The 18731-nt window shown below is 51.1% G+C and overlaps 1 protein-coding gene across 9 annotated transcripts in view; it reads right to left on the reverse strand.

Moving 5' to 3' along the window:
• Positions 1-3118: 3118 nt before the first annotated feature.
• Positions 3119-18731, reverse strand: part of KREMEN1 (kringle containing transmembrane protein 1) — an 82812-nt gene continuing 67199 nt past the window's right edge. For 3 of the 9 annotated variants that reach the window (XM_065522314.2, XM_074004100.1, XM_074004102.1), the window contains 3 exons: positions 17953-18037; positions 16000-16156; positions 3120-3446 (listed from right to left, as the gene is read on the reverse strand). In XM_065522314.2, the coding sequence (XP_065378386.1) occupies positions 3306-3446; positions 16000-16156; positions 17953-18037 (383 nt within the window). In that variant the 3' untranslated portion in view covers positions 3120-3305. Of the gene's footprint in view, positions 3447-11292; positions 16157-17952; positions 18038-18731 lie in introns of those variants that run through there. The other 6 variants (XM_074004101.1, XM_074004104.1, XM_045363874.2 and 3 more) reach the window with 4 other exon arrangements.

Raw genomic sequence — 18731 nt, forward strand, 5'->3', positions numbered from 1 at the left:
CCTCCTCGTTTTCAGGAAGCTCCATGCAGCCAGGGACATGACATTGGCCACAGAGGCAAAGTCATGGTGGGGGCTGGATGCGGTGGCTCACACCTGTAATCCCAGCACTTTGGGAGGCCGAGGCAGGTGGATCACTTGAGGCCAGGAGTTTGAGACCAGCCTGGCCAACATGGTGAAATCCTGTCTCTATTAAAAATACAAAAATTAGCTGGGCATGGTGGTGTGTGCCTGTAATCCCAGCTACTCGGGAGCCTGAGGCAGGAGAATCACTTGAACCCAGGAAGTGGAGGTTGCAGTGTGCTGAGATCGTGCCACTGCACCCCAGCCTGGGTGACAGAGCAAGACTGTGTCTCAAACAACAATAACAACAACAACAACAACAAACAAACAAAGTCATGGTGGGACCTTGAACACTAATCCTGCTCTCTGGGTCTCAGCTCCCTCACTGGAAAGAAGGCAATCCCCCAGCCTCTCATGATGGAATTCCGGTCCCGAGGGCAGCTGAGAGCTGTCCCCTCACTCTCTCTGGCTACATCCAAGGGAAGACCTGACTGTGATCTTTGCATGGAGCCCCCACAGGTCGGCTCCTCTGAGCTTGGCATAGTTTGTAGAAGCCTGAAGATGATAACCCTATGGAAAGACTTTTCCAATATGAATATGTGGGGATGGGCAGGTGTGGCTTCAAAGTTGCAAAAAGGTTCAGTCCAGCTTTGCCCCCACTTACCAGCAGGATGACCTTGGGCAAGGAACACCTTCTGTCTGAAGAAGAGACTCTATCCACCTAGGATTAAGTGATGACAGCACAGACTTTATTTCTCCAAGACTCAATTTCCTCATCTATGAAATAGAAATAGAACTATACCTACCTCATGGGGTTGCTGGGAGAGTCAAAGGAAATAAGGCACCGTATGTAGAGTTGAGCGGGGAGCCTGGTCCTAGGTGTCTAGTGAATGTCAATGTCAAAATGACCGAGTGCCTGCCCCTCAGCAGCCTTGCTCCTCCCAGCTCTGCATGCAGGCCCTGGGGACTCCCCCGAGTGGTTTGATGATTTCCAGGGCTGCTCACGGCCCTTCACCTGGAATGGGGTGCAGCAGTGTGGGGGCCTTCTTGGGGGTGGGTCCCTAGTACCTCATTTAGAGTTTTGAAGAGGCAGCCAGTGTCCTGTGCAGACAGCATTCCAAGGCCTGGAAGGCCCACCAATCACCAAGTTCTAGCACAGGCCCAATCAATCACTCCCGCAACCTGCTGCAGACCGGCTGGCAGAAGATCAGACGCCCTGGTTGCTGAGGGTTAATTACCAACTTGGCACCGTCAGCTCAGGGAGAACTTGCAAGAGTCTTTCTGTCTCTTTTTGTCTGTTTCCAAAGACATAAACATTTGTACTGGAGATGTTTATTTTGTAGTTAACAAAGAGAAAGACATTTTGACTTGGGAGCTGAGTATTCTGCTGGCCCGAAGGAGAAGCTTCTGGGAGACTCCTCGCACTGGGAGGTGTCTCCAGGAGTGGCTCAGTGTGGGGCAGGGCAGTGGTGTGGGTGATGCTGGGCAGTAGAATAGATGTCTAGTCCAGGGCATTGGCCAGGCCCCTTCCTGGGGGCAAGCAGGGGAAGCAATGTTCCTCAGTGGTCCTAATGTGTGCTGGAAACACACGCACCAGTGTTTTGACGGTGCTTCTACTGAGCAGTGTGACAGTGAGAGAGATTTATGTTGTTCTTTTTGCTTTGCATGCTTTCCAAATTTTTTTTTTTTTTTTTTTTTTGAGATGGAGTTTCGCTCTTGTTGCCCAGGCTGGAGTGCAGTGGCACTGTCTTAGCTCACTGCAACCTCTGCTCCCTGGGTTCAAGTGATTCTCCTGCCTCAGCCTCCCAAGTAGCTGGGATTACAAGCATGTGCCACCACGCCCAGATAATTTTTGTATTTTTAGTAGAGACAGGGTTTCGCCCTGTTGTCCAGGCTGATCTCAAACCCCTGACCTCAAGCGATCTACTTGCCTTGGTCTCTCAAAGTGCTGGGATTACAGGTGTCAGCCATAGCACCCAGCCTCCAAATTTTTAAGTAATCCACCTGCACTTTATTTTCAAACTTGCACATGTAATTCATGAATGTAAGAGATTCAAGCCACATATAAATATATCAAATAAAATGTGAAAATAGAAGTGTCCTTACCTCCTCTTTTCGTTTTTTTTTTTTTTTTTTTTGGAGACAAGGTTTCACTCTGTTGCAGTGGCGTGATCATGATTCACTGCAGCCTAGAACTCCCAGGCTCAAGTGATCCTCCCCCCTCAGCCTCCTGAGTAGCTAGGACTACAGGCACGCACCACCATGCTTGGCTAATTTTCATATTTTTTGTAGACCCTGGGTTTTGCTATGTTGCCCAGGCTGGTCTCAAACTCCTGGGCTCAAGAGGCCACTTACCTTGGCCTCCCAAAGTGCTGGGATTATAGGCATAAGCAACTGCCCCTGGCTTCCTCCTCTTTTCCTTCCTTTCTTTTCCAAAGGTGACCACCATAAGAGTTAGGCACAGACCTTGCAGGACTTTGCTGGTGCCTTTGTATATGCATACATATATTTCCCTCTCTCTTTTTAAAATTTGGCAAAAAAAAATTACACTTATGCTTTGTTCTTTGACTTGATTTTTTTTCATGTAAGGTATTCTGATACAGTATATATAGAGGCACTACATTAATTTGTTTTTTTTTTTTTCATTGCCTTTGGAGATTATACACCACATTAATTTCAATGGTGACATAGGATTTCATAGTATGGAGGTAGAATAATTCATCTGATCACTTATCTAATGGAATGAGTCCTTTTTTTTTTTTTGAGAGGGAGTCTTCCTCCTAGCCCAGGCTAGAGTGCAATGGCAAAATCTCGGCTCACTGCAAACTCCGCCTCCCGGGTTCATGCCATTCTCCTGCCTCAGGCTCCCAAGTAGCTGGGACTACAGGCGCCCGCCACCACACCCGGCTAATTTTTTGTAGTTTTAGTAGAGACGGGGTTTCACCGTGTTAGCCAGGATGGTCTCCATCTTCTGACCTCGTGATCCGCCCGTCTCGGCCTCCCAAAGTGCTGGGATTACAGGCGTGAGCCACCGCGCCCGGCCAGAATGAGTTCTTTAGAGGGTTTGGTGAGAGTGAGACCTGGGCTAATGTCCAGGTTTAGGGTCAGGAAACCTGTGACATTATTTTTTTCTTTTTTTGTTTTGAGATAGGGCTCTCGCTATTTTGCCCAGGCTGACTGTGAACTCCTGGGCTCAAGGCATCCATTCCCTCAGCCTCCAGAGTAGCTGGGATTACAGGCACACATCACCGCGCTGGGCAAAAGAATCCGTGTAACTGTAATGGAAGGGCTTGAGTGCGGTCGCGGTTCAGGGCGGGCCTTCTTCCGCAGATCTCCGGTCTTACCACGGGGCGGAGCTGGTGAGCAAGCCTGCGCCGGGATGGCTCCTGCAGGAAAGGCGAGGGCGACAGGAGGCGGCGGCTGGGGGCTTTGCCGCAGCGGGAGCCGGGCGGGCTGGCAGCTCCTTACCTCTGCCAGCTGGGCCAGTGGCCTTAGCCTATTTGTCCACCTGCAGCACTGGGGGAACTATGAGGACATTCAAATTCTGCGTTCGTTCCCTTACCTGAAGCAACAGATAAGGAAATCCACCGCAGGCAGGGAGTCGGCAAAAAAGGGTATTTTCACCCAACAGCTAGGTCCCTAAGAAAGTGAAGGTCAGTAGATACTTTTATTAAATGGGGTCACATATTGAAGGTCTTGGGGAAAACCAGCTACTTGAAAGAACCAAGTCAGGAATTATTTTCTAAGGAGGGAACTGCCCCTACTTTGTGCGTTGTAAACTTGGAGTTTGATAAATGGGGTTCTCAATCTGAAAGGCGGGCACATCTGAGGTCCCCCCTGCTCCTGGTGGTCCCCTTAGTTTACTGATAAAAATCGTTAAAATTTCTTGAGGACTCACAGGCCAGTCACTGAGTTAAATATTGTACTTTTCTTATTTCATTTAATCTTCACAACAACCCTATGAGAAACTACTGCTGTATCTATTTTCTTTTCTTTTTTTCTTTCTTTTTCTTTTTCTTTTTTTTTTTTTGAGATGAGAAGTCTCACCCTGTTAGCCAGGCTGGAGTGCAATGGCGCGATCTCAGCTCACTGCAACCTCCTGCCTCCCAGGTTCAAGCGATTCTCCTGCCTCAGCCTCTGGAGTAGCTGGGTTTACAGGTGCCCGCCACCAGGCCAGGCTAATTTTTTTGTATCTTTAGTAGAGACGGGGTTTCAACACGTTGGCCAGGCTGGTCTCAAATTCCTGACCTCAGGTGATCCGCCCGCCTCAGCTTCCCAAAGTGCTGGGATTACAGGTGTGAGCCACTGCGCCCAGCCTCTATTTTCTAGATGAATAAATGGAGGTTATAAAGGAGCCAGGCATGGTGGCTCATGCCTGTAATCTCAGCACTTTGGGAGGCCAAGACGAGAGCCCAGCAGTTCAAGACCAGCCTGAGCAATATAGTGAGACCCTGTCTCTACAAGAATTTTTTTTTTTTTTTTTTTTTTTTTGATCAGCTGGACATGGCAGCTCACGCCTGTGGTCCTAGCTACGCAGGAAGCTGAGATGGAAGGATTGTTCAAACCCAGGAGAGTGAGGCTGCAGTGAGCTATGATTGTGCTGTCAGAGGCAATGGAACCAGAGCGACTCCATCTTGAATAGGGGCTACTGAGTAAAATGAGGCTGAGACCAGCTGGGCTGCATTCTAAGGAAGTCAGACATTCTTAGTCACAGGATGAGATAGGACGTCGGCAGGACTGGTTTCACAAGATACAGGTCACAAAGACCCCGCTGATCAAATGAGATGCGGTAAAGAAGCTGGACAAAACCCGCCAAAACCAACATGGCAATGAAAGTGACCTCTGGTTGTCCTCACTGGTCATTGTATGCTAATTATAATCCTTTAGCATGCGGAAAGACACTCCCCCCAGGGCCATGACAGTTTATGAATGCCACGGCAATATCTGGAAGTTACCCTGTATGATCTAAAAAGGGAAGGAACCTTCAGTTCCGGGAACTCCCCACCCCTTTCCCGGAAAACTCATGAATCATCCATCCCTTGTTTAGTATATAATCAAGAAATAACCATAAGTCTACTCAGTCAAGCAGCCACGCCGCTGCTCTGCCTACGGAGTATCCTTCCTTTATTCCTTTACTTTCTTAATAGACTTGCTTTCACTTTACTGTCAGCTCACTCTTGAGTTCCTTCCTGCTTAAAGCCAGGAACCCATGTGGCCTCCCAGGCTGAATCCCAGTTTTGGAGTTTACCCTGTGACGGTGTCACTGCTCTCCAGCCTGGGCGACAGAGTGAGACCCTGTCTTTAGAGAGAGAAAAAAAGGAAAGGTTGTCCTTGGCAGGCAGTATGCCAGAGCCCCAAGAGTCAGCAGGAGAGGTGGGGGGACGCGGGGCGCAGGGAGGAGCTAGAGAAAGTTGAGCAGATTCTGTCTCCCGCTTTCGTAAGAGATTTGGGGGGCAGATTCCAGCCCAGTAAGTCAGCGCACAGAAGGGCAGGCCTCACCCGTCTCACAGGACTGAGAAGAGAGGCGAGTTTCTAAGAGACTGGAGGGCTCCCTACATGGGAAAGGGAAGTGATTTTAGTCGCGTTTGGCTGGCAGTTCGGCTGATGGTTCCAACTCATGGGTATTAGCAAAGGGGAACAAGGAATTGCTGAGGGTGGCAAATTGGTTATAATTAAGAGAACCTGGGAGACGCAAAACAATGTGAAGGCCACCAGCTGTCCTGGATCTGGAGCGTCTGTCCTTGGAGCCGCTTGCAGGGGATTGGAGGGATGGCTCAGGAAACCAGCCGCCCTCCCCTACAGTGCAAACCATTCAGCAAAGACTGCGGGAGGATGGAGCCTCTCTGCCTGATATTCCCAGGGCCCAGGGGACTGCCCTTGCTCCTGGGCCTTCCTTCCTGCTTCACTGTCACCTTTTCTTCCTCCACAATTTACATGCCTTGTCTCTTAGGAAAGCAAACAGGCTTGGGAGTGGGCTCAAATCCTGACTCCTGTGCTTTTTTTTTTTTTTTTTTTAGACAGAGTCTTGTTCTGTCTCCCTGGCTGGAGTGCAACAGCACAATCTCGGCTCACGGCAACCTCCACCTCCCGGGTTCAAGCGATTCTCCTGCCTCAGACACCAGAGTAGCTGGGATTACAGGCACGTGCTACCACACCTGGCTAATTTTTGTATTTTCAGTAGAGACAGGGTTTCACCACGTTGGCCAGGCTGGTCTCAAACTCCTGACCTCAAGTGATCCACCCACCTCAGCCTCCCAAAGTGCTGAAATTACAGGGGTGAGACATCATGCCTGGCCGGTTTTTACACTTTTTAATTTGGGGGGAAAAAATCAAAAGAAAAGCATTTTGTAGCATTTTGTGACATGTGAATGTTATATAAACTTCAGGTTTTGGTATCCGTGAAGTTTTATGGGAACACAACCGTGCCCATTTGTTTACATATTGTCCGTGGCTAATAACAAGGGGGGCTTGGTGGCCCCTCATCCCCCGCTCCTCGTGGAGCTGCCCAGATGGCTCCAGAGCTTGCTGGGGTCACTGAGGGTCCCAGTGACTGGCCTGTGGTTCTGGTCAAAGGATCTGAGACTGTATGGCCTGCAAAGTCTAAAACATTTAGTATTTAGCCTTTTACAGAAAATGTTTGTCAACCCCTGGCATAAGTGCCTGACAATAGGTGGTCAGTAAAATGTATCCTGTTATTCGTATTATTATTACTGTTACTGTTATCCCTTTTGGCCTCATTTTAACTTTCAAATAATCACACTCATGGCTTAATGGAGAGATTCTAAACCTGAGGTCCATGGAAGGGTTTCAGGGGGCAGGGGGGTCTCTGAACCTCCGCAGTCTGGCAGATGGGGTCTTTTTTGGGGGGAGAGGCTCCATCCAACCCCTGGTTCTCAAAGGGGTTTGTGTCAACAAATAGGTAAAAAAAAAAAAAAAAAGTGTAGATTTGATCCTTCCTTGACCCAGGCAAATCGATCCACACTTTCCCTGGGCTGTCTGAAGGCCACATCCTTGAAGATGAGCTATTTGGGGGCCCACCCACTGCCTGTGTTGGAGGGGCCTGCAGCTCAACAGGAATGAGGACCCACAGCTTTGGAGCCAGTGGTCCCAGGCTGAGTCCAAACCTTGGCGGCCCCTAGCTGAACCCCTTCTCTGACCCTCGGTTTCCTTGTTGGGTTGCTGCAAAGATTAATTTGGTAATGTCTGTTGGTCACTTGGCACAGCGTCTGGTACACAATAGGTACTGCAGAGATGGTAGTGATTACTAATCTTATTGTCCTTGCACATTCAAAAGTGCTTTCCTCAGCTCACTCAGACCCAGGAAAAGCTGCCCCTGTATTTGGCTAAATTTGAGGTCTGAATACCCCTTGAGGGCCCTTAATCTTTATCTTTGGTACCAGCAAATAAGGCAAGTCCACTAAACATTCACGTGATCAATATGCAAAGAAGCATGACCCTCAGTGAAGTTTTTAAGAGTTCAGTGACCTCATTTGAACAGAGACAATGCTTTTAAGAGTGAAATAAACGAGATCTGCAGCTTCGCTATTGCAAAAGCCCTGGCTGTTTCCGAGTGGCTGGTGTTTCTCCCAGAGGGGTTACTCTGAAGCTCAAGCTTGGGTCTACTTTCCCCCTAAAACACTTCTTGTGGAGCCCCTTTTCCCAGCTCAGTCACCCAGAGCTAACAGGTTTATTCCAAAGCCCAGCAGCCACCACCGGGAGGGGACAGGGTGTCTTTGCAGACGGGCTGTCCTGGAGATGGGCGTCCTGCACAGACTGGTTCATGTTCAGCCTGGCAGGCACTGCCCGCCCCCAGTTGCTGGGCTTAGGCCCATTCAGCGGAGGCCTGGTGGCTCCAGACAACAGCTGGAGACCAGAAGTGAAGACTTCCAGCTACAAGCAAATGTTGCTGCTTCTTGAGATTGAAATATTCTATCCCTAAAGTGTCCCTTTCAGCTGAGCAAAAACAATCCCCCATCGGGACCCGACCTCGCCACAGAGGAACAAAAGCTTCCCAGTTCTCTGAGTCCCAGAGACTGTCTGCAGTTTCAGGCACGCATGGCCCAGAGGGGAAAGAAGATGGTCATGTGACTTCCAAGCCTGGAGACAAGGTCACCCTTGTCCAGTCCTATTCCCCTTCATGGGAAGAAGAGCCTTTGACTGCCTGACAAAGGATGGGGCTGGTGCTGCCGTGGGGCTGGCTCCCGGGTGGATTCTCCAATGTCTGTGTTTCTCAGGTTCCGGAGAACACAGGGCAAGGTCAGTGGTCCCCAGAGTCCACTCAAATGGGTGTGAGGGTCTCATCCTGGCTTCATTGTCCCATAATCCCAAAGTGGTTTTTTAGGTAGGACAGTTGCACATTCTGGCTGCATTTATTTATTTTTCTGTTGCAGCATAATTTGTCCCTAAGAAATTCACCAGCAAGGCCACGCTGTTTGTTTTCTACCAGCCATTTCCTGCCATTAAAAATATTTTCCTTCATGGAAGGAAAGAGCTTCTGGGAGAGAGAAGGAAAGAGCTTCTGGGAGAGAGAAGGAAAGCCCGGTGAAGAGAAACAGTCAAGCGAAGCTCACCTTTAAAGGAGCCATCCCGGGCCGGGCGCAGTGGCTCGCACCTGTAATCCCAGCACTTTGGGAGCGCGAGGCGGGCAGATCACCAGGTCAAGAGATCGAGACCAGCCTGTCAACACGGTGAAACCCTGTCTCTACTAAAAATACAAAAATTAGTCGGGCGTGGTGGCGGGCACCTGTAGTCCCAGCTAGTCAGGAGGCTGAGGCAGGAGAATCGCTTGAACCCAGGAGGCAGAGGTTGCAGTGAGTTGACATCGCACCACTGTACTCCAGCCTGGCAACAGAGCGAGACTCTGTCTCAAAAAAAAAAAAAAAAAAAGGTGCCATTATGTTGCAACAGCCGCAACATTGTTGGGGCTGGCTGCAGGGTGGAGGCAGAAGTTACCAGGGAGGGGACAGTGGTGAAATGAAGGGCGTGGACTCTGTGTCGAGGCAATGCTTCCAAGGATTCTGATGTGGTAGGTTTGCGGTGGGGCCCAGGAACCTGCAGTTTAACAGAGCACGTAGGGATTCCCAGGCAAGTGGTCAAATGCATCCCACCGAGAGCCACATCTGTGGTGGTAATATTCTTTAGCTGGACTGGCCTGTGCCCTCTTTTCTCAGAGAACCCTATCCTAGCAAAAACTGGCTAGACGAGGGAGACTTCACCTGGCCCAGCTGTCTCCTGAGAATCTGGGACTGGGACTCAAAGCCCCAGCAGTCTATGTGTGCCGGTCAGGTTAGAATCTTTGCTCGCCAGGCTCAGTGACTCACGCCTGTAATCCCAGCACTTTGGGAGGCCGAGGCGGGTGGATCACCTGAGGTCAAGAGTTTCAGACCATCCTGGCCAACGTGGTGAAACCCCATCTCTACTAAAAATACAAAAATTAGCTGGATGTGGTGGCGGGTGCCTGTAATTCCAGCTACTCCAGGAGGCTGAGGCAGGAGAACCGCTTGAACCTGAGAGGCGGAGGTTGCAGTGAGCAGAGATTGCACCACCGTACTCCAGCCTGGGCAACGAGCAAAACTCTGTCTCAAAAAAAAAAAAAAAAAAAAAAGCTTTGCCCATAGGTTATTTGGCTTCCAGGGGAGTCCTTGTCTCCTGTCCTACCCCTGCCCACCCTGGTCCTGCCAGGCACTCCCTCACTGCCTCAGTGCATCCCAGGACACTGTCCCCTATAGCCTTCTGAGGGGGGGCCCCAACACTCACCCTGAGGATGCCGCCTGTGCCCATGTTCCCTTGGGTTGTGCAGAGCCCTGTGCTCCTTGGGGGGGCTCAGGCTGTCTCTCCAACGCCTGCCAGACAGCTCTGCCTCAGTGTCCCACAGGGACCACAGTGGATTTAGCCCAAAAGGAACTCATCAGGTTTCCTCTCACACCTGGCACCTTTTCCATTCCTTATGCCAAAGAATGGCCCCTCTCTCTGCTCAGGCACCCATGTCAGGTACCCGAGCACCATCCCAGACACCTCCTCATTCTTAACCCCCACCTCTATTCTAGAATGAAAGGAACATCTACCTTTGATGGAAAACATACTGCAGGTAATAATAATTCATACAGCCCAATGCCTCACAAAGGCAGGTACTGTAACTGTCTCCATTTGACAGGTGAGAAAACAGGTACACAGGGCCGTGTTCCTTGCCCCAGGTCACATAGTGAATAGTGGAACTGGGATGTGAGCCTGAGCTGCCCACCCCATGCACGTGCCCCTGCTCCGGCGATGTGGTCAGCGTCTCCCTCCACGGCACTGGCGTGGGGGCCCAGGCATGCCCTCAGCATCTCCTGGTTGGGCCTGTAGAGTCTCCTGACTGGTTTCCTTGCCCTCGGTCTTACCCTGCTCAGATCTGTTTTCCCAGACGCAAGGAGAAACGCTTTCTAAACTGGGAATCTGATGTCACTCCTCCGCTGAAACCCTTCAAAGACTCCCTGTTTTACTCTCACTGGCCTCACAGAGGATGAATGGAGGAAACTGAATCCTGGAGGGCTGACTCCAGGGCTGTGCTCCCAGCTACTGTCCCCCACGGCCTCTCCATGCCTCAGCTGTCTCATCTGCCAAAGAGGGAGAGTGGTACCCACGGCGAAGAGTTGTAGGATGTGCACAGTGTCTGCCAGCGGAGTGCCTGGCACAGAGTGGGCAGCTCATACATGGAGCTTCTATTAGCTTCTTTCCTTCCTAAGAAGGAAAGGGTGGGGCAAGAAGTGAGTGAAGAGGAGGAACTGGTTGCTCTGAGAGGCAAATCAGTTCCACCTGGGATAATAATTACAAAAGCACTTTAGATGCATTTTGTCAAAACATAACCTCCATAGCCTCCTGAGGAAGAGATTCCATTACCCTTTTCAGATGGGGAAGCTGAGGCTGAGGAGTCAAGGGACCAACCCCAGGCTGGCTCGAGCCCAGATTTCTCTGATGCAGAGCGCTGTGCTCTGCCCTGACCCTCCTTGGATGTGCGCTGCAGTGCAGTGGTTTTGGAGTACCTAATCTTTCCGATCTTACCAGCTGAAGGTCAGCTGTGGGTCAAAGCCGTGACAAGACTGGAAGAAATTTAGAGGCATTACTAGGAAAAAGCAACCAGAAGGTGAGGACTGGCACCCGAGGGAAGGTAAGAATCCCACCACAGACACCCTCTGTTTGTCCCAAGGTCTCTGGGGAACCCCCGTAGAAATGACAGCGTAGGGCCCATCACTGTTTCTACAACAATGAGAATATTTATTTTTTCCAGAAAGTAAAAATAACATTTTTTCTCTTTTGTAAAAGTACCATTACATTCCATTTTCTTAAATAACAAAATCCTAAAAATATATATTAAATTGTATACAGTGCATCACACTTCATCTTATATTTTAAAATACATGATGTTTCTATTTTATTCTCAAAGTTGCATATTAAGAGCATATTTACAAATAAAGCCTTGTCATCCAAAGTCAAAATCCCTGCTGGAAGGTGAGTTTGGATGTGGGAAGGTCTTGACGTGCATGAGCCCCACGATGGCAGCTCCCGTGCAGGCGGGGAAGGGCCCTCCAGGCTTCGTGTCTAAAGACCCTTCCTTTCTGAAGCAGATTTCCCTCTGACTTTCCTCCACACCTCACTTCTGCCTCTGTACTCAACTCAGCAAGACGGAAGCCTGTGAGATGTGCCCACCAGGGGTCTGCAGTCAGAGGGTGAAGCCCTGTCACCCCTGAGCCATCCAGCCTGTGGGGAGACAGCTGTGGCTGGAAGGCTTGAAAAACACCCCACACCAGGGAAGCTAAGCTGAGACCTGGCCAGGAGGTAGAACAGTGAGGAAGGTAAACAAAGACACCAGAGGAAACAATCCAAACTCCCAAGGTAGGAACAAAAGCCGACATCAAACACCACATGGGAGATCTGAGACCTAACTGTGCCAGGCGGTGGGGTGGGGAGCTGCCCAGCCCCGTGGGAGACCTGGCCTGGCCTCAGCAGACCAGGGAGGCAGGGTCTCGGAGGCCATCCGCATATAAGTGCTTGTGAAGAGTAAGTGTGCAGTGCCAGGATGCATCGGGGCTGGGTGATGGCCTGGCTGGGCTGCAGGCAGATCTTGAGCCTGGCCAGGAAGGCTCCTGCCTGGGCTGACAGTGGGGCATGTGGGTGGAGCCACACCCAGGCACTCCAGTGGGTTCTGCCTGAGGGCCAGGACAGCTGAACTTGCTAGTGCTTTGATCTCTGTGGGCTTCTGGCCGATTGGAGTCTTGAGCCGGAGCCCATTCTTCAGAAGTTAGAGCAGCCTGGTCTCCTCGCTCACGCCCAGAGAGGCCTCAAGCCTGTCCTGATGTGGGGGACAGGGTGGGTGAAGGCACTCGGGTTCATTCCTACTCATTCTCTGCTTTGCAAGCAACTGGACAAACGGGGAAGAACAGGGCACCGTGTGCCTCCCGCCTGCCTTCTCAGAAGGGCCAAGGACACTGAGAAACACTGCTAGAAACTAGGGGCCACAGCTGGCCAAGGCATAGTCACCACGGAGAGTGACAAGATCAGCTGGTGAGGGCCTCCTGTTGGCACATGTACCAAGAAGGCAGGGCCTGGCGCCAGCGGGGAACAGGGTGAGGATGGCACGCAGGCCCAGTGCCCCTGCAGCCTCCTCCCACGCTCTGTCACCTCAGGAGAGGCTTTGGCCAGGGTGCTTTCAGAACTCTGTCCACAGTGGTCCCCAAAGCCCCTCCCCTGCCTCTTCCACAGTCTTCTGCCATGCGTTCTGACGTTGACTTTCCCAGGGTTACCCTCTTCCCGCCACCTCCAACCCCCACTTTATCTCATCCAAGGGGTTTCCTCAAAGTTCAAGTGCCACCTCCTCTATGCTCCTGGAAGCCCACGTCATCTCTTCTGGAACAGTTTATTTCTCAGGTGTTTACTTAGCTGCAGTGGCCTTCTGTGGGCTGTCGCTGACTTTCTAAGTGGTTCTAACTGAGCCCATAGCCAGGCTCCGCAGGACCCAGCACCCATGGAGGCTTAGCCTGGGATGATTTACAGCCCTTCTGCCCCTACGCTGTCCTGAGCCAGGTTTGGGTTTCCCGGGGCTGTTCCACGGATTGTAAGTTGATCCTAGAGGCACTGGGCCATGCCAGGGCCAGGCAGGAGGAGAAGCGCTGGGGCATCCCCGGCACCTCCCAGGCCCTCCAAGGAAGTACTGCCCCCACTGTAGGCTCTGACAGCACATTGGCCTGGGCATGGCCTCCCCTGACTGAGATGTGAGGAGGGCAAGGTGGGCATTTGGGCTGTAGGACACCCCAGAGGCCAGTGGTCAGTGTCAGCCCCAGGCAACTGAACAACTGCCCCCTGGCTGGGTGAACTCTTCCTGGGGCCACATGCCACATTCCCTTTGTGCTGCACATGGCTCTATTCACAGCACAGGGCCTGCTGGGATGACACACACCTGACACTTGTGTTTGAGATTCCACAATCAGTGTGAATAGCTTGGAGGGGAGACTGCACGTGTCGATATGTTTCCAGCGGTCCTCCTGTGTGACGGGCCTCTTGGAGACAGAGGCCTGCGGACAGCTGCTCTTTCCAGATCAAAGCATGAAGCCTGCACCGAGCAGCTCTGTGCCCTCAGCTGGCCTCCCACGGGGCCTGGGGTGGCAGTCCTGACCCTGTCTGCCTGTGACACATTGCTCCATTTCCCTCCTCTGAAGGCCCCTTTGCCTGAAGCTCTGAGCACCTCTCCTGCACTCAGGCTGCCGAGTGTCACCTCTCCCTGCAGACACTTCCCGTGTGGCCCTCTTTCCTCCCAGGGGTGGCAGGTGCAGCGGTGTTGCCAGAACCTCAGTAGGAGCCCCAGCAGGCAGTGGCTCAGGGGTTGGGGGAGGTAGGCAAAGTGCTGCAAAGAGGAAACGCCAAGGCCAGAGGTGCAACAATCACCCAGGCCCGAGTGCCTTGGGGAGAGGCATGCTCTGACGAGGGCCTAGAAGGCCAGCAGAGGCACAGTCCACTTTTCTCAGCTGCTGTTGACAAAGCCTGCTTCCAGATGGCAAGGACTTTTAAATTAGCGATGGCACTTACCTCCCAACCAGCAGCCACTACAGCTGCAGCTCTCAATCTTAGGAGGAGCTCCTTGGAGGAGCTCCAATTCCCAAACCCACCCTCTCCTCGCACCAATCTCTGCAGCCCACCTCCCTATCTAAGGGACAGGGTGACATGGGACTGGGGACAAGAGCCCTCTCCTTCCCCACTAAGCCATTCCTAACCCCACATGGTCCCCACAGGAGGGGCAGAGAGCACGGATGGCTCTTGGGGTGTTTTTTATCTTTTAACACAGGGGACGCCAGAAGGCAGGACCTGTGTCCCATGTAGTGCTGCCTAAAGGCAAAAACACAAGATTGATACTCTCTGCTCTGAACTGAGAGTTAGCTGAGCCAATCATAGAGAGACCGAGGCCTGGCTCAGGTTCCATAGGACCACGAGCTGCTCAGGGGCAAGGCTGATAAATCCAATCCTGAGTGCCCATAAAAGCTTGCAGGAGAATTTGTTGCATGAGTAAATGAATGGGTGTTTTTTGTTTATTTGTTTTTTGTTTTTTTTGAGACAGAGTCTCACTCTTGACGCCCAGGCTGGAGTGCAGTGGTGCGATCTTGGCTCACTGCAACCTCTGCCTCCCGGGTTCAAGCTATTCTTGTGCCTCAGCCTTCTGAGTAGCTGGGATTACTACTCAGTGATCCCAGGTGGCTCCTACCACCATGCCTGGCCAATTTTTTTTTTTTTTTTTTTGAGACGGAGTCTCGCTCTGTCGTCCAGGCTAGAGTGCAGTGGTGCAATCTCGGCTCACTGCAAGCTTGGCCTCCCAGGTTCACGCCATTCTCCTGCTGCAGCCTCCCAAGTAGCTGGGACTACAGGCACCTGCCCCCAAGCCCTGCTAATTTTTTGTATTTTTAGTAGAGACGGGGTTTCACTGTGTTAGCTATGATGGTCTCGATCTCCTGACCTCGTGATCCGCCCGCCTCGGCCTCCCAAAGTGCTGGGATTACAGGCGTGAGCCACCACGCCCAGCCGCGCCTGGCTAATTTTTATACTTTTAGTAGAGATGGGGTTTCACCATGTTGGCCAGGCTGGTCTCGAACTCCTGACCTTAGGTGATCTGCCCGCCTCAGCCTCCCAAAGTGCTGGGATTACAGGCATAATCCTGTTGTGCCCGGCCGAATGGATGTTTTATATGACCAAAGCTCTTCAAGCTTTCCCTGCAGCTCCATGAGCTATGGAAAGAAGAATCTAGAAAGAAGCCCATGTGTAAAGTATCAGGTTTGATATAAATGGGGGTCACTAGATCTTATTCTCAGACCCTCCCAGGCTGGAGGAGGCCCATCCTAGTCCAGCATCTGGAGAGCAAAGTTGCCAGGGCAGCACAGCCACCACCCTCTTTACACCTCACTAATGTGCAGGAGTCCACACTTGCATGGGACCAGACCAACTCCCAAGAGTACCTGAGAGTTCTCCCTGTCTGGCCCTGTTCCAAGCCATAAAGACCAGGAGAAGAGAAGAAGCAAGAAAAATTCAATGTAACTAAACCTACCCACCACCTGACAGCCATCTAGAATGTACCTGAGCCCGGTGCCAGCCATGACCACCTCTGTCATTTCAGCCTCACTGTCCTGATACCTCCACTGCTAGCTAGATCAGAGAGAGAGATGCAGAGAGGGCTGGGCCCCAGGGCCTTGAGTCTCTCTCCTAAGTGCAACCGATGAAGCAGGAGGAATCCAGGCTGTGCCTGCCCTGGCAGCAGGGTGCCTCTTCCTAGTTTGTAGGAGGGCGCCCCCGAAGAGGCCAAGGCAGAGGGAGAGGCAGGGAAGAGTCTGTCAGAGAAGAACCACAGGAGGGGTTGACCCCAGCAGCCTTGAGCTCAAAGAGGGCCCTCGAATCCTAGGCACAGCAGGGTTTTTAGTCACTCACAAGAGGATTGCGGTCATCTTGTTGACTCTGACCCTTGAGTTTCTTCTTAAAGATGGAAATCGAAGTGGAAGGCTTGTAAAAAATGCTCCAGATTTCCCCCGAAGTCCCTGGTTGATGACAATCCCTAAGGTCCCCTGAAGCAGGAACACGATGGGATCTGTCAAGCAGATAAATAATTTTTCCAATAGATTAGAACAAAGCACTCCAAACAACCTACCATCTCATGAGATACTGTATCTAGGAAATGGGGTGGGGCAAGGTCTGGGAAGGACCTCACAGCCACCTCTAAAGATCTGAAGGACTAGTGTGCAGCTGAAATGAGACCAAGTGCAGCAGGGCAGCGTCCACATCAGAATAACAAAGAACTTTCTAACTAGCGGAATTCTTCGAATCTGGAAAAGCCCAGCCTGAGAGAATATGATTTTTCAAATTCTTTTATTTTAAATAAAAGAACTATCTTCAAATGCCATTCACCTGGAAGCCCACTTAGCTAAAACAAGATAAACACAAAACTTCTCTGCTTCAAGCAGAGATCCGTCTAGCCTCCGGTGCTGGCCCAGACTCTGTTCAGTCCCGGCAGCTGCCTGGCAGGGAAGCTGCAGCTGATGTCAGAGGAGAGTTAGGCATGCACTTTAAGGCCTCAGCCATGCTGTCAGATGCTGGATGCTATAGGAAGCATTGGGCTTTCTTGCTGCCACAGGGGGTGTGGTCAGGACTGAGCCTGAGAGGCTTCCCCAGAACATGTGAATTGTGACTTTAAAACACACAGACACGAGGCCGGGCGCGGTGGCTCAAGCCTGTAATCCCAGCACTTTGGGAGGCCGAGACGGGCGGATCACGAGGTCAGGAGATCGAGAGACGATCCCGGCTAACACGGTGAAACCCCGTCTCTACTAAAAAATACAAAAAAAATAGCCGGGCGAGGTGGCGGGCGCCTGTAGTCCCAGCTACTCGGGAGGCTGAGGCAGGAGAATGGCGTAAACCTGGGAGGCGGAGCTTGCAGTGAGCTGAGATCCGGCCACTGCACTCCAGCCTGGGTGACAGAGCAAGACTCCGTCTCAAAAAAAAAAAAAAAAAAAAAAAACACACAGACACACACACACAGACACACACACACACACACACGAGGACATTATTTCCACTGAAAAATTTCAAGTGTAGAGTGGAGGTGTCTATGTAAAGTGGTTCCAATGTGGCCAAAGGCAGCCTTCACAAGGCAATAGAAGAGCTCGCGTTGAATGTATGAGAAGTCTGTAGCACAGGGCAAGTGAGACGGTCAGGAAAAAGACAGCTTTTAGTGGACATACATACATTTTCAGGGAGGCTGTGAAATGAGAAGAGCCTCGACTAGAAACCACCGGAAAGACAGAGTAGGGGTCTAGGAAAAATTAGAACAAGCTCCCCTCTAAGTACACAAACATCAGTAGCATGAACAATTGCCCCTTTCCTGGAAGGCGCAACTGTTAGACTTGAGTAGCAAAATAAGGGAAGGAAATATATTTTCCCCCAAATTGGTCAGAATTGAATGATAAAGCTTCCATAAGTTTCTTCAATAACTGTTTTAAAATAACTACTAAGCAATAGTGAATAAAATGTGAGAATTCTCTTCCTAAGGATGTTTCTCAATTTCTAGAAGGCATCAGAAAGTATGCACCGCATCGTCCTAGCTATCTTCAATCCTGCATAAAGATCTCCATAAGGGACTAGCACATTTGCTTTTTAAGCCAGGAATGTTGCAATCCTCCTTGAAATTGTATGCTTTGGACACAGCAAACAAAATCCCTCAAACCTTAATGAGAGAAGGGGTATGTCTGCTGCCTTCCATTCCCTAGGACTGAGGGTCTTGGAATCATCTGCTGATTCTACAGTTGTACCCAGACAAATGAAGCATCATAGAAAACCAACTCTGAGCCTTCCCTTTCCTGGAATCGGGCAGCTCCCTCTTGTACTCACTTGAATGTGACGTGCAGAAGTATCTTTGCTACAATGGCTGTGACTGTGAGGATGAGGAGAGTTGCCAGACCATAGACTGTCCATCCTGCAAATGCAAAAGATAGAGCTTACTAGGCTTGTTTGTGGCTGGTTTCCGAAAGGAAGTCGGCTATAGAATACCCAAGTGAGTAAGTCTGACTGAGGGGCTCCCTGCAGGCCGGTGTGGGAGGGCAGTCAGCAAACCCAGCCTCAGGAGCAGCTGAGACCCAGGCTAAGCATGGGGCCCCACGTGTTCTGAATACTTCCCTTTGTTCTACAAGTCACTCTCAGGGAGAGGCAGGCAGGATGATCCAAAGTCTACTGGACTCAGAATCTAAAGGGATGACATGCATTTTGTCTCTGCCACTGGGACCACTGTGCAACCACAGGTGGAGTTATGTAAACTCTTTGGGCCTCAGTTTCCTCATCCGAGGAATGAGATGTGGCCTATGAGATGCTACTGAGATCCATAGCCAAATGACACACAGGAAGTGCTGGACAGGCCCTTCTCCCTAACCTTCTATGGTGGGTCCTGCAGGGGCCCCCGGGCAGTTTGAAAGCCTCCAGGCTCGGTCACTACTGAGGGTACTTTCCAGTTCTACCAGCTCATAAAAGCATCACTTCCTTGGCTCACTGCATCCTCAAGCTCCTGGGCTCAAGCAATTCTTCTGCCTCAGCCTCCTGAGTAGCTGAGACTATAGGCATGTGCCACTATGCCCAGCTAATTTTTCTATTCTTTTCTTTTCTTTTTGAGACAGGGT

This window comes from Macaca fascicularis, chromosome 10 (assembly GCF_037993035.2).
Source record: "Macaca fascicularis isolate 582-1 chromosome 10, T2T-MFA8v1.1".
NCBI lineage: Eukaryota > Metazoa > Chordata > Mammalia > Primates > Cercopithecidae > Macaca > Macaca fascicularis.